The 14,107-nt window shown below is 54.0% G+C and overlaps 1 protein-coding gene across 2 annotated transcripts in view; it reads right to left on the bottom strand.

Annotated features, from left to right (window-relative positions):
- Positions 1-1,361: 1,361 nt before the first annotated feature.
- The window catches only part of PRIMA1 (proline rich membrane anchor 1), a 69,172-nt gene continuing 56,426 nt past the window's right edge, over positions 1,362-14,107 (bottom strand). For both annotated transcript variants that reach the window (XM_055418425.2, XM_055418424.2), the window contains exon 5: positions 1,362-4,529. In XM_055418425.2, coding sequence (XP_055274400.2) covers positions 4,427-4,529 — 103 coding nt within the window. In that variant the 3' untranslated portion in view covers positions 1,362-4,426. The remainder of the gene's footprint in view (positions 4,530-14,107) is intronic.

The following is a 14,107-nucleotide window of genomic DNA, read 5'->3' as shown; positions in this document are numbered from 1 at the left end:
CCCATGAGTTCGATCAGGCTGGAGTGCAGGGCCACCGGGATGAGGCCTGAAGTGTTCCACTGAATCTCTACTGGGGGGACCCGAGTGGGCTGCCAGTGGATAGAAGAGCTCTTGCTGTGGCCCAGATGGCAGCTTTTTTATTAATGACACCAGTGACAATGACAGCGGTGGTGGCCACTGTCCACTGTGGGCCCAGTGTATGCCAAGACCTGTGTTGGGTTTCAGCAAATGACAGCTCGTGGAATTCCAGGGGGTACCACTGAGATGACGACCTCCTGGTTCTCAGTGGGGACCTCCATGGATTTCCCCCCTCTGCCCTGATTCCAGATGCCTGAGACATGGGCCATTTCCTACTGAGACCCTGTGCTGAGCCGACATCCCCCTGAGCTGTCAGGTTGGAGAGCACTCTGACACCCCAACTCTGGGCACACAGAGCCCTCCCAATTGCCTCCACGGATCTGACTTTGAAGCCATGGGGACCCAGTTAGAGGCGATGGGGCCCTGCAGCACCCCACCTGCAGGGAGACAGTCTGGGCTGGGGTTCCCTCAATCATGTCCGGTGGCTGTGTGCTGAAGACGCTCATGTCTGTGTGCAAACCCCAGCCCCACCGTCTGTGTCTGCGTGACATTGGCTGTCTCCAAACTATTGCCTCAGCCCTCAGACAAAACCAATGAGGCTGCAGGACAGCGCTTTCTCTATCTCACCCTGCCAATCAGAGAGGAACCCCTTCCCTCCAAAAGTCCAGGAAAACAGGACTGCTCCTGCAGGGCTGGGACCCGTCTGCTTGGGGGCGCAGGGCCAGCCACCACAGCGCTCTGAGCAGCTGGGTGAGGAGGCGCTGCAGACCAACGTGGGGGCCGAGTTCTGGACCAGAGAAGGGCATAGCAGGATCCCCACCACTGGCCACAGCTCTAGCCATCTCCCCTTCAGTATGGCCCGTGGGTTCTTGCCACCGTGATTCCCACAAGAACTTGTCAAATGAGAGTGACTGGCTCGTCCAATCTGCCTGGCACTTTTCCAATTTCAGCACCGAAGGTTCGCCATTTTAGGACAACCTCCCAGTCCCAGGCGAACTAGGATGGTTGACCAGCCTCCTCTCGATTGAGTCAAGGATCAAGGTGCCAGATCGGGGATGAGGTGATACCTTGGACTCCCCATAAATGCCGACCTCGGGGAATTCCAATGAAACCACATAGAAACCAGGCAGGCAAGGGTCCAAGACTAGCCAGGTATCCAAGGTACCTGGGTCTGTAGCAGGACCTCAGGGGAGGACCACACCTGTGCACTGTCTGCTCTCTCCTCCCCACTCTGCCCGGGGCCAAGCCCCCACCACAAATGACAACGGACAGCGATCTTTATAAGTATATTTTTATTGAAAATAAAAAGGCATGGTGCTTGCTTTCTCGTAAGTAGCATGTAGCCCACCCCCCACACTGCCTGTCCTGCTTCCTGCACAACATCTCAGCACAGAGTTGACATCAGAGGCTCGGTGGTGGACAGGAGGGCACCAATGTGTGTATTGGTCCATTGAGACAGAACTGGGAACAGGAGCCATCTTCCCGTGCACTCTTAGCAACCGTGAGGAAGGCGGGTCTCAGGTATTTACATTCATGCATTAGATATAGCACGCTACCTGGGCTGTTGAAATCATACTTTGTACAGATTCAGAGAGTACAGTAATTATAGATAGATAGATAGATATCTCTTTAAATATATATAACTGTATATAATATATATGTCTATTTTTACAGCTATTAGTCTTTCTTCCAAAACTTGCTTTAGAAGCATCGAAGCAACACCTGAAACCTCTGGAAGATCCTATATGCCATTCTAAAGCTGGGCTTGACAGGAGACGGTCGAAAAATATCTATTTGAGGAAATGCAGAAAAGGAATGTGCCTTCTGTTCTCGAAAGTTCAGACTAGCCTGAGGATTGGTCTGTGTTTAGGGGCTGAAGATACGTTCCTGAAATTTAAGTTCAAATACCAGGCTGGGTGGTTTTATGGATCTTCTGTTGCTTAAGCTGAAAATCCATGGGGGCTCTCTCCCTGCACTCCTGAGGGCTGTCTTCCAAATGGCTGGTTCTGGGTTTGTTCTCAAATGAATTCTCTTTTAAAAAACTGGGGTCTTTTCTTAGTAAAGAAGAAAAGACTGGGTGAGAGGAGATTTGACAAACTCAATTTGGGGGAAGTTATGTGCAAATGTTAGCTTTGCACGGAGCCTGGTCTGTGTGTCCCCAGGGAAGCAGCTACTGGCTCCAGAGTGAAGGACTGATGGTTTTCTGGGGATCCTGATGGGGAGCCTGACTGGGGCTGGAGGATTAAGTTAATTGCAAAATCTGAGCCACTCAGGTTTAAGCCCAGGTTGGGGAAGGTGGGATCAATGGGCTTTTGCAAAAGCTGGGGTGTGCCCAGCCTCCCTCGATGTCCCCCCAGACTGACTGCCCAGGACTCAACGACCCCTTAGCCAGGATTCTTCCCTCTGGCCAGAGATGCTCTCCCATCACTTCTGGACCCAGGAAAGTGTGTGCGTCGGGCTGGGATCCTGCCTGGGTGTCTGCTCAGGGAACAGGCAGGGGACTCAGCAGGAGCTGCAGGCAGTGAGGAAAGTACGCTGGGGTGGGGGTCTGTCCTGCTGAGGGCCCACAGCCTCTGGCCTGCTTGTCACTCAGCTCTGCATCCTTGGCAAGTGGAGGGCATGAACCAGAATACCGTCAAGTACCCACTGGGTGGGGGCAGGGAGGAAGGCCACAGGTGGCCCCGTGCTAAGGTGCACAGGGGGTGCACAGGGAAAGCAAAACCCAGTCCAGAGCCAAACCCAGTCCTCACACGGGGAACACTGAAAAGAAGGGAAGACCCTTTCTGGGAGGCTCTGCCCGGGGCCTGTCCTCAGCCTGCACCCACTGACCTGGCGACAGGACCTGGGCCAAGGTCACGGCATTCACCTTCTCCCCTGCTCTCGGCACACAGACACCTCCGTGGGCACCAGGGCTCCCAGACGATGGATGTTTCAAGGTTCACATTAAACAGCAATTGGGTTTCAGTCTGTCAGTCTCCCCTGGATGTGAAAGTCTCACCTGTGGCCCAAACGCCCTCCAGAGAACAAGTGACACTTGTGGCCCCCGGCTCAGGCCCTGCACAGCCAGAGAGTGGGGCCACTGGCTGTGGCGGTTCCTCTCAGCAAGGGTGTGGAGGGTGAGGGAACCAAGGGGCCAGAAGTGCTCTCCCAACCCTCCGGGAGTGCAACAGCACAAGGCTGCTGTCTCCTGGGCCCCAGTGATGTGCCCATAGGGTGACTGGCCGCCGGCGAAACAGGCTGGCAGGTGGGGGCCACTCGGCCAGTAGATGGGGGTCACCAGGCCTGGAGGGTCCCTCTCCTCCCATCTCCTTTCCTTCCCTTCGTGCACCAACCACTCTGGAGGGCTCAGCACTTTCAGAACACAAGGGACATTCAAGGCAGCCACAGAAGCACACTAGCTCCCTCGGGATGATGGCAGGCCTGGGGGCTCTCAGGGGAGGGGCTGAGTACCAGGCCTCAGGGAGAGTCAGGGGCCCAGTGCCAGGCTGGGGGGCCCAGGCTGGAGCGCCGGTGGTGGGTTTGGCACGGGGGTGGCCTCTGCCAGGGGAAGGCAGGGCCTGGCTCACAGGGAAGCGTCGGTTCCTCTGAGGGTCAGGTGTGGGAGTGAGTCTGAGGACAGGTGCAATGGCCCCCGTCCTTCCAGTTCCCCGGGCCTGGGGTTCAGGGCGTCGTTTTGCCCTGGACGGTCAGACCCTACCTGGGGGTGTGACGGGCTTCTCGGCTCAGTCCGGATTCTGCAGATGGGGCGCACAGCCCCCCGTGGCAGGGAGTCAGGAGCCAGGGGCCTGTGATGGAAATGGGAGGGAGAAGGCAGGCCCTGAAGACTGAGACGGCGACGGGGGCGGCGGGAAGATGGGTGGGAGCACCATTGAACGGGGACATCTCGTGGCTGCGCCCATGGCTTCTGTCGGGAACGGCGTGGTCAGCGAAGAAGCAGGCGGGCTTCCTGGTCGGGGGGGAGGTTTCCTTTAGGCGAAAGGGGCGGGGGCACCTCTTTGCCCCAGCAGACAGGCTCCCGGCCTTTCAGGGTGTGTGCTTTGGCACCAGCCAGGGGACAGTCCGCGGATCAGACACAAGACAAGGAAGAGATGCGGGGCCTCGGATGGCGGCGCTATCCCAGAGGCTGCCTGCCGGTGGGCCTGGCTCAGCCTGGTGTCTGCAGAATCTGAGCTGTGGGCTGACCAAGGGGTGAGGCTGGGCAAAGGAGGCTTTCCCCTTTGGGAGGTTCGAAGCCTGCAAGGCGATGAAGTCCCGGACAAGCCCAGTGTCAGCTCGTGTCCACCTGCTTTCCTGCGTCCACCAGTGTCACCAAGCTGTCCCTCTGGCCAGCAGTCCAGGGCCTACAGACTCACACCACGGCGCTGTTCGCGTCCACCCCTTTGCTGCTCTGCGAGGAAGTCATTGGGTACTCAGCAACGCCAGTGCCGTTCTCCTCTTTTCTCAGGGGTTTCCTGGGGGCAGGCGGAGGAGTGGGGAAGGCAAAGGAAGGGGAGGCAGGGACATCCATTAGTTACCAGTGGCTGGTGGGGGCGCATCTTACCCTCCCAGTTACCCCACCAGGCTCTGGTCCAGGTCAGCATCCCTGGGGTGCTACTCCTTGTGGTCTTATGTTATAGGTTAACCATATACTGTGTCAGGCAACCAGGGCATAGTGAATAACAAAGCAGGGAAAATAGGTGTGACTTGGAACCGTTCTGGACAAACCACGATGTATGCTCAGCTTGGTATGCCCTCTGGTCAGCCTTCAGTTGATCTCTTTGATATAAGCAAATAGACATGAAGACGAATATTTGGGGTGCAGAGGGTTAAAAGAGGCGAGGTGCTTGCGGTTGGGCTTTGTAGTCTTATCTCTGGGTGGTCAAAGGCAAGAGGAAAATGTGATGAAGTGGGTGGTGGTAGCGCTGTTGCTGGTCATGGCGGTGGAGGTGGGGCTGGTGATGATGGGGGTGGTGGCATCGATGGTGCAGGCAGTGGTGACGGCGAGGTGACGGTCACGGAGGTGGTGGAGGTGATGAGGGTAGAGTTGATGGTGGTGATGACAGTGATGGTAACGCTGGTGGTGGAGTGGGTAGTGGTGCTGATAGCAATGGTAATGGCGGTGGATGGTGGAGACGACAGTGGCAACAGAGACGGTGGTACAGTGGATGGCAGTGATCACAGTGGTGATGGCAGAGAGGGAAACAGTGGTGATGATGATGGTGAATGTCCAGACTAAATCAGTGCACACCCGTGGTTCTCAGACACTTCATGTCTCACCACTGGAAGCTCATTTCAAAGGCCCTTTAACCCCAGGAGCCATTCCTCCTTGGCACACCAGGCCTGGGAAAGGCTGGGAGGGAAGCTTTGAGAAGGCTTGGGCTCACTTGCTGAGACTGAATTCACAGCCTTGCTTTCCGGCCTGGCTCGGATTCCACCTCCTCTCTTTTGGGGTTCAGAAGGGCTTTAGCTCCTGGCCCCAGGCCTGAGTGACCACAGCCTCCTGACAGGTCCACACCATACATGCTGTGTAGCCCGACCCCATGGCACAATCCTGCTGTCTCTTGGGTGGACCTGAGGCCCAAGAGGTGGCAGCTCGGTCACCTCCTGTATCCCCAAAAACGCTGGGACTGAGCCTGAACTGGCCTTCATTGTGTGTTGACTAAACTGAATGTTTACGGTCATCATTGAAAGCCTAGGGATTGCTTCTGCCTTCTCAAATGTCCCTAGCGCCTCCCCAGTCCCAGCGGGAGGACTGGTAGGCAGTGACAGTTTGATGTCTATGGGATAAGGCTGTTGGCGATTAGTTTAGGGGAGGGAGGGTCTGTGCAGTGGTTATCAGTAGTTTCAGGGGGATGGGACTATCAGGCCTGTTCAGAGGCGACACGATGAGCAGGCACAGGTTTTCTTGTCCCTTCTCATAATGGTCCCCTGTAGAAGCCAGGCCTGAAGTTGCGAGATTCATTTCATGGGGAAGCTGAGGCTTTGGGAGAGCTGTGACTTGCCCAATGACCCCCCACCAGTTTGTGGTGGGACTTGGAGCACCACTCACTCCTATCATGTCTTGACCCAGACATCTTTCTACTGAATCACCATTCTGCTGCTACTGATGATAAAGCGGGCCTTCCCCACCCTCCATCCCCAAATGGGCCCTGTGATCCAGTCACCTTGGGAAGGCCCTCCACCACCCTCCTCTTGGAGATTCCCCAAAGTTCTCAAGACCCTGCTCCCAGAAGCCTGTGTCATTTTGCTTTAATCCAGCACATGCCGTGTTCTAGGGTCCCCCAAACCCCACTTCTACAGATGCTCACAGACACTTTCTGGAATGCAGAAAAGGCTCAGACGAGTTGCCTTGTTTGTGATGGACTCCTGGAAATGACAGACTCTGAGTCTCCCTCTCCCCGGGGCCTTTCTCCCTCTGTTTGTCTTACCCTCCCTCCCTCCCGCCCACCCCTTTCCAGGGCCTCAAGCCGTTCTGACCTTGCTGTGTGGGCTTGATTTCTGACTCAGTGAGGTCTACCTGACCTGGAAAATTGGGGGTGGAGGGTGCATTTTCTTACAGTGAGATCCTGTGTGGCCCCCAACATGAGGCCCTGCAGGGACTTAACTGACATTCCTAAATTTATTATCAATATAGAGGGAGTTCGTCAGAATCAGAATTCCAGAAAATAAAGACAAAAATCTCCGCTCCTTCTCCCCGCAAAAATCTCTGGGCCCAAAGATCTTTCTGCTTTTCTCTGTAATAAATATTCAGTCTTGGTCTAGGTCTGAAAAGTCACCTGAAACGGGTAAGGGCAGGGGAGATGAGAATTAAGGGCCTTTGAGGGTAGATAACGCCAAGAGGAAGGGTTCCTGGAACTTACAGGGGGAGGGGTAGAGCCCAGAGGGCACGGAGTTCCAGCCCTTTTTAGGGAGAGGGTAGGAAATGAGCAGGATTCCTTCTGCCAGGAGGAGAGGAGACATTTCTAAAGCCAGGCTGCTGGCTGTGAGACCCCCATTCCTGGGACTTGGGTGGAGGGGATGGTGGCTGGAGGGACACTGGGGTCAGCACCAGGAGACAGTCCCAGGGCCTTCTCAATGGCTCAGCCAGCTTCCCAGGCAGGAAAGGGGGTCTCAGTGGGGCCTTCCATCCAGCAAAGAGGGCAAATTTTGGCTAGCGCAGCACCTCTCAGGAGCAGTCCAAGAGCCTGGGCATGGCAAGGGGAGAATGGGCTGTCCCAAGGGCTCCCCTGAGAAGTACACTTGGTCTGCTCCCCTCCCCCATGGAGCTGAGCTGTCAACCACTCTGCTCCCTGGGCTGCTGCCCCAGCCCACTCCCGAAGCCCATCTGAGATTCACTGGAGCCTGGTGGACACTGGAGTTTTACCTACAGCAGGACTATGCTCTGCCTTGAACGCCTACCCCCATTCCCATCCTCTCTCTCAGCACAGCACTTTAGGGTGATGCTGCAGAAGGGCTGGGAAGCAGATGTCTGGCTCAGTAAACCCAGCTCTCCCACTTTCTAGCTGTGTAACCTTGGACAAGTCACTTAACGTCACCATGCCTCAGTTTCCTGGTCTATAAAATGGGCACAACAACGGAGTCCATTTCATAGTCCTACGGGGAGGATTAAAAAATATGTTAATGCATGTCAAGCCCCTCAAGGAGCATCTGGCATACAGTAAGTGCTCCATAAATGCATGTTAGTTCTCAGGACGATGCAGTTGGAAAGGGGTCAGTGCAGAGCTGCTCCTGTTGCCAGTTGTCTCCAGTCCGCAGAGACTTCCTACCTAATGTGCACCCCGCGGGGCTCCTTGGTGCTAGGGGTGCTGGTGGGAACCCAGCCCGGTCCCCTGTGAGCCACCTGGGGGTTCCCGCTAAACCAAAGAAAAGCCCTTCTGCCTGGGTGCAGGAAAAGCTGGACACACACGGCTGCCTACATGGCCTGGTTCCTAAAACCAAGAAAAAGGAAAGTGAGATTTTCCTTGGCTCCATGTCTGATTCCCAAATGTCACAGGGCGGGGTCTCCCACCTTGAGAAAACTCCCATCCTGGGCGTCCCATGTTCTCTGCTTGGAGGGCGGCCTTGATGGCTCACCACCAGCAGAATGCCTGGGCAAGGAGAGCCAGGACTCCCTTGCGGTTCCTGCTTACAGCGCTGTGATGGGTTCCCCCCTCAGACCCCCACTCTGTGGGGGGTGGGGGGAGCTGGAGGCAAAGAACAGCCCTGAGAGCCTGAGAGTGGAGGCTGCTGGCTCTTTTCTTGTGTCCGCAGCCCACAGAGGATCTATTCTTAATGACGTGAGGTTAAAGGTCTCAGACTCCCTCTTCCAAAGGTATTTATCCTCCCCACGGCCCACCCCCAACACACACACACACACACATCACACCACACACACATCCATGCCCATATACACATTCAATAATACACATCCACACATCCATGCACATATACACATTCAATAATACACATCCACACATCCATGCACATATACACTCGTACATGCCTATACACGGAGGCATACATATGCACTGTACACACACACACACACACACACACACATCCATACACGCTCACATACACAGAGTTCCACCATGAGACACTTCTGTACACCGCAGACTTCTCCAAAGCTGGGTCAAGAAACCAAAATAAAAAAAAAAGCCTTTCTGGGCCACTGAGGGTGTCCCCTGACGATGAAAAGCAGCACCTCATCTCTTGCCCCGAATCCTCTGCCATCACGAGGGAAGGTGAGCCAGGCTTGTGGCTGATGAACAGCCCCACTCAGTCGAGCCCCCTGTGTTCACTGCCCCTATCCCCATCCCCTGCCCAGGGCTTCCATGTTCAGCCATGTCTGCTGAGCCAGTTGAAAGATGGTGCTGCAGAGGTTCTGGGACTCGGGTCCTTCATGGGACCCTGCTGGCAGGACAAGGCCTCTGGATCTCATTCCGAGTACAGTGGGAGCCATCAGAGTACTCCTTGTATGAGGAATTGCTATCTATTCCCTTACCCTGCCCCATGACCTTGACCCAGTGTATCTGGAGAGCTGAGTTCCAAGAGAATAGAGTTTCTTGGGGATAAAAAGATCTAAGAAGCAGGAACTTGTCTGAATCTCCCATCTGCTAGCACTGGGCTCCACGGCCCCACTGCACCAAGGGTCCCAGGCACTCAGAGCAGCTGGCCCCTACAGCCTGCCTCCTACTGTCGGGAGGGGATTTCATCACCTACCACAGCACGCAGGCCCCTTGGAGAGGGCTGTTAGTTGCTCAATCATGTCCGACTCTTGAGACCCCATGGACTGTAGCCCGCCCAGGGTCCTCTGTCCATGGGATTCTCCAGGCAAGAATACTGGAGTGGGTTGCCATTTCCTTCTCCAGGGAATTTTTCAGACCCAGGGACAGAACCTGAATCTCCTGCATTGCAGGTGGATTCTTTACCGTGAGTCAGTTTTGAAGGTGGAATTTCTCAAATCTACACAAACAAGCTTCCATTCATGACACGGAAAGTCATGGAAGAATTACTATCAGCCAGGCACATGTCAGTGGGGGAGAGAGACAACGTGGGTGAGACGGGATGACAGCTTCCCCTCTAATATGTGTGTGTGTGTGTGTGTGTGCACGCGCACAGTCCTCACACACTTGTGCATGAACACACGCACCTGCCAACACCAACATTAACTGACCTAGAGCAGAAAGCAGAAACGCAAATCCAGGGAAAGCTACAACTCAAAGAACTTGGCAAGAAAGAAAGATCCACCTCAGCCCAGGGCACCATGACTGAGGAGGTAGGTTTCAGCTGGGTCTTGAATGAGCAGTAAGGACTCAGCTGGAAGCCCGGAGGGCAGCTCCCTGGGTCCTCAAAGAATGTGAGAGGAAGGCTGGAAACCTCTGTGACCTGAGCCACAGCTTCCTCCTATGACCATGGGGGCTTATTCTGGCTCAGACAACACTGGGAGCTCTCTTGCCCTCCTCCACAGTCTCCCAGTTGCCTGGGGAACCAGGACTTCTGAACTTGCCACACACTCAGTAAGAGCTAACCCTCTGCTGGGCCACCCCAAAGCTCCCAAAATAATGTCAATTCTAAAAAGAAAACTAACTTCACTGACTGATTTGCTATTGAGTCTATGATTCAGGAAAGACCTTGGAAAAATCTTCCGTGATGGAGTCAAGCTAAAGAAACGAAGAACTGGAGTGGGAGATGGAGAGGGAGAGAGCCGAGTGTGGCAGGTGCCCAGCGGGGAGGCTTGGAAAGCCGCTGAAGACGATGATAGCCCAACGGCTGCACATCAAGCCCAGAGAGGAGGACGGAATCTCCACCGCAAACACAGAACTGACAAACTGATCATCTAATGTATCTGAACATATTGGGAGAAGGCACTGCTAACTCCAGAGAAGGAGACTAATCATAGTACACTTCATGACTCAGCTGTGAACAACATTTATACATGACCACTAGAGAAACCATAGCCTTGACTAGACGGGCCTTTGTTGGCAAAGTAATATTACTACAATGGGAGAGGGGACCTTGGGTAGTCATTGATCCGCTCATTGGAGGTACCTCGAGGAAGTAGTTGGGAAGAGGGCAGGTATTTTATATTATATGTTTCACAGCAGTATTAGGTTTCTCAATCTTGTAACTTCTATAGAGAAAAATCAGTGGATAATGTTTAAAATCAACAGAAAATGTAGAGTATCCACATCACTTAGAACATGGAAGGAAATACCAGAAGAAACAACTAACACTCAAAAGTGGTTGCCTTTGGGACTTCCCTGGTGGTCCAGTGGTTAAGAATTCACCTTGCAATGCAGGGGATGTGGGTTTAATCCTGATCGGGAAACTAAGACCCTGCCTGCCACGGAGCAGTTAAGCCCGGGCCGTAGCAGGAGAGACCATGCGCCACAGCTGAGACCTGACACCGCCAAATAATAAGTAAATTAATATTTTTTTAAAGGGGTTGCCTCTTAGGAATGAGATTTGGGGGAGAAAGAGGGGCCATCAGGGGGCTGCTGGTGTTCTGAATAGGCTGAGGCTCATTTTACTTTTTTAATGACTTGCATGTATTGCTTTAGTAAAATAAAAATTCAAATAAAAAGTGATAATGAACATTCAAAGCCCCAACCATACTTTCCAACCATAAAGGCCCCTCAAGGGGCACGCACGACACTCCTGACACTTGGGATGGAGGAAGCAACCTAGCTTTTCCCCCTTTCTCTTCCTCTCCCCCATTACCCTGAAGTTCATTTTTTCCCTCTTCATAGCATTCAGTCTTTTAAAACAGTTCATTTATTAATCTGCTGGTGTGTATATGTTTGATCTGCTTCCCCCAGTTGAAGGAGGTGAACAGGAACCCAGCCTTGTTTATCACTACATCCCCAACGCCTAGTCTAGGCCCCAGCACACAGTAGGTGCCCAATAAATCTGTGTGAGCAGTCTATACCAGTCAGTGGGTCCTAAGGCCGGTCAAGCAGACCTGGGTGTTCAAAAGTGCCTGTTCTACTGGAAGCAACTCGACCACAAAAAGCTGACGCGCGTGCCCGGCAACACTCGGGCACGCGCACACACTGCCGCTTGCTCCCAGGAGCCGCAGGCTTGCTCGTTGTCTGCAATTAGCGGCCTGCAGGGTCTGCCAAACTCCCACAGCCTTTTTTTGGTCTTTCAGCCAATACCCTGTAAATTAGAAGGAAATGGCTGTCAAGTGACTTAATGGCTAATCGATGGCAGAGGGTGCAGGAGGCGGGGCGCTCTTCCGGTGCCTGGGGAGTTGGGAGGGCTCCAGGGAGGGGCCTGGGAGGGGTGGGGCCAGGTCTCCGCCACACAGGCATCTTCTGCGCGTGAAGGGTGGAGGCCACAAATCCACCTAGGACAGCGGTCTCAGTCTTGGGAACCCTCATTTCTGTGGGGTGCTCCCGGCCCTCCTACCTGGGCAGTGGACACCGTGCACCTTGGAGATTGTCCTTGTCTCACCGTGGACAAGTTTCCTCCTCCCTGCTCACAGAGCCTTGGACTTCCCTCCAGACACGACTCTCCCATTGTAGTAATATTACTTTGCCAACAAAGGTCCGTCTGGTCAAGGCTATGGTTTTTCCCGTGGTCATGTATGGATGTGAGAGTTGGACTATAAAGAAAGCTGATCGCCGAAGAATTGATGCTTTTGAACGGTGGTGTTGGAGAAGACTCTTGAGAGTCCCTTGGACTGCAAGGAGATCCAACCAGTCCAACCTAAAGGAAATCAGTCCTGAGTGCTCATTGGAAGGACTGATGCTGAAGCTGAAACTCCAATCCTTTGGCCACCTGATGGGAAGAGCTGACTCATTTGAAAAGACCCTGATGCTGGGAAAGACTGAAGGCGGGAGGAGAAGGGGACGACAGAGGATGAGATGGATGGATGGCATCACCGACTCAATGGGCATGAGTTTGAGTGAACTCCAGGAGTTGGTGATGGACAGGGAGGCCTGGAGTGCTACAGTCCATGGGGTCGCAAAGGGTGACCATGACAGAGTGACTGAACTGTTGGGGGGGGTGGGTCTGATTAACACCCAGGTGTCCTTGCAGAAGTGTGGGCAGTGAGGCCAGGGGCTGTGCTGGAAGTGCCCACTACCAGAGTGCCCAGGCCAAGCACAGCCCTGGCACCTGGCCCAGTATTTACACATCTGGCAGTGGAAGGACCTGGTGGCATTGGTCCCCCCAACATCCCAGGGCCGGGAAACAAAAGCTCAGGGAGCCAGGTAGAGACTAGGAGGGCTCCCCTACATTACAGATGAGGGCAGTGATACCCACTGAACGGGGCTGGGGCTGGGAATGGAATGCAGGGCTCTGGACACCCAGTCCTGGGTTCTTTAAACAGCTCCAGGCCGTCCTGCAGTCTGATGACAGGTACATGCCAGGCCCTGGGTGGGGAGGAGGCCTGGAGGGAGCATGACATCCAGAACACCCAAGAGTTCTGTGGCCTGACCATCCTGTGCCTTCAGATAAGTTGTTCATGCCAATGCCAGGGCAATGAGCCACTGAAATGCCTCCCATGGCAGGGAAATCTCCAGAATTTGGGTTATTGACAGGGGACTTGGGGGCCACTGCATGTGTTAGTCCCACTGGTTAACACGTGGGATGCCCATCCTCTTCCAAAAAAACTTCTCAGGCCCCTGGTCTGGGTGAGGTCCCCTTCCTCTGGGCTCCCCCAACCTGGACATCCCCTGAGCACCTTATCACCCAGTAGAGCTGGGACATTGGGAATGTTTGTTGAGTCACACGATGAAATTTGATTCACTGAGTGTGTGTGTGTGTGTGCATGCGTGCTAAGGCACTTCAGTTGTGTCTGACTCTGCGACCCCATGAACCTACCAGTCTCCTCTGCTCATGGGATTCTCCAGGCAAGAATACTGGAGTGGGTTCCATTTCCTCCTTCAGGAGATCTTCCTGATCTAGGGGTCAAACTGGTGTCTCTTATGTCTCCTGCATTGGCAGATGGGTTCTTTACCTACTAGTGCCACCTGGGAAGTGGGGTCTGTATGTAGAAAGTGCTAACCACACCCCACCTTCCTGCTATCAAGGTCAGTGACTGGAGAGGGTATGGAGGGGGTGCTCTGTCTGCATCTGCTCCCCAGTTTCCTCCCCTCCCCAAGGCCACACCCCACATGCCAAGCCAAGCTGGCACCTGCATAATCACCTCCTTTCCATCCCAATTGATTCTGGAACCATCCTTCCAGCAATCTGGCTCCATAAGGCTGTGTTGCAGCCATTCACAAAGATCTCTAGGAAGTCCTCCCCTAGGACTCCAGGCTGTGAGAGGGTTTTTTTTTTTTTTTTTTAAAGAAAGCAGGGTTTATCACTGAATTTCCCTTCTAATGGTTTCACAGCGACATGCAATGCTTTTGTTTCCTGAGAGAAAAGGCATGTTTCAGATGAATTATTAACCAAAGAGAATTGACTGTGAGGAAGAAATCCTCCATTTACTCTGGAGAGAAATGCACACAGACAGCTGCTTGGCCAGGCTATCTCTTACAGAGGTCAGCTGGGGGAGCAGGGAGGGGGTGTTTGCTGTCCTGCACTGGGTGTCACTCTGCTGCCCACAAGGGGCTAA

Source organism: Moschus berezovskii, chromosome 21 (genome assembly GCF_049115385.1).
Source record: "Moschus berezovskii isolate FMDL1 chromosome 21, NW_MosBer_1.0, whole genome shotgun sequence".
In the NCBI taxonomy this organism is placed as follows: domain Eukaryota; kingdom Metazoa; phylum Chordata; class Mammalia; order Artiodactyla; family Moschidae; genus Moschus; species Moschus berezovskii.
This window is presented reverse-complemented; position numbering and strand designations above follow the sequence as displayed.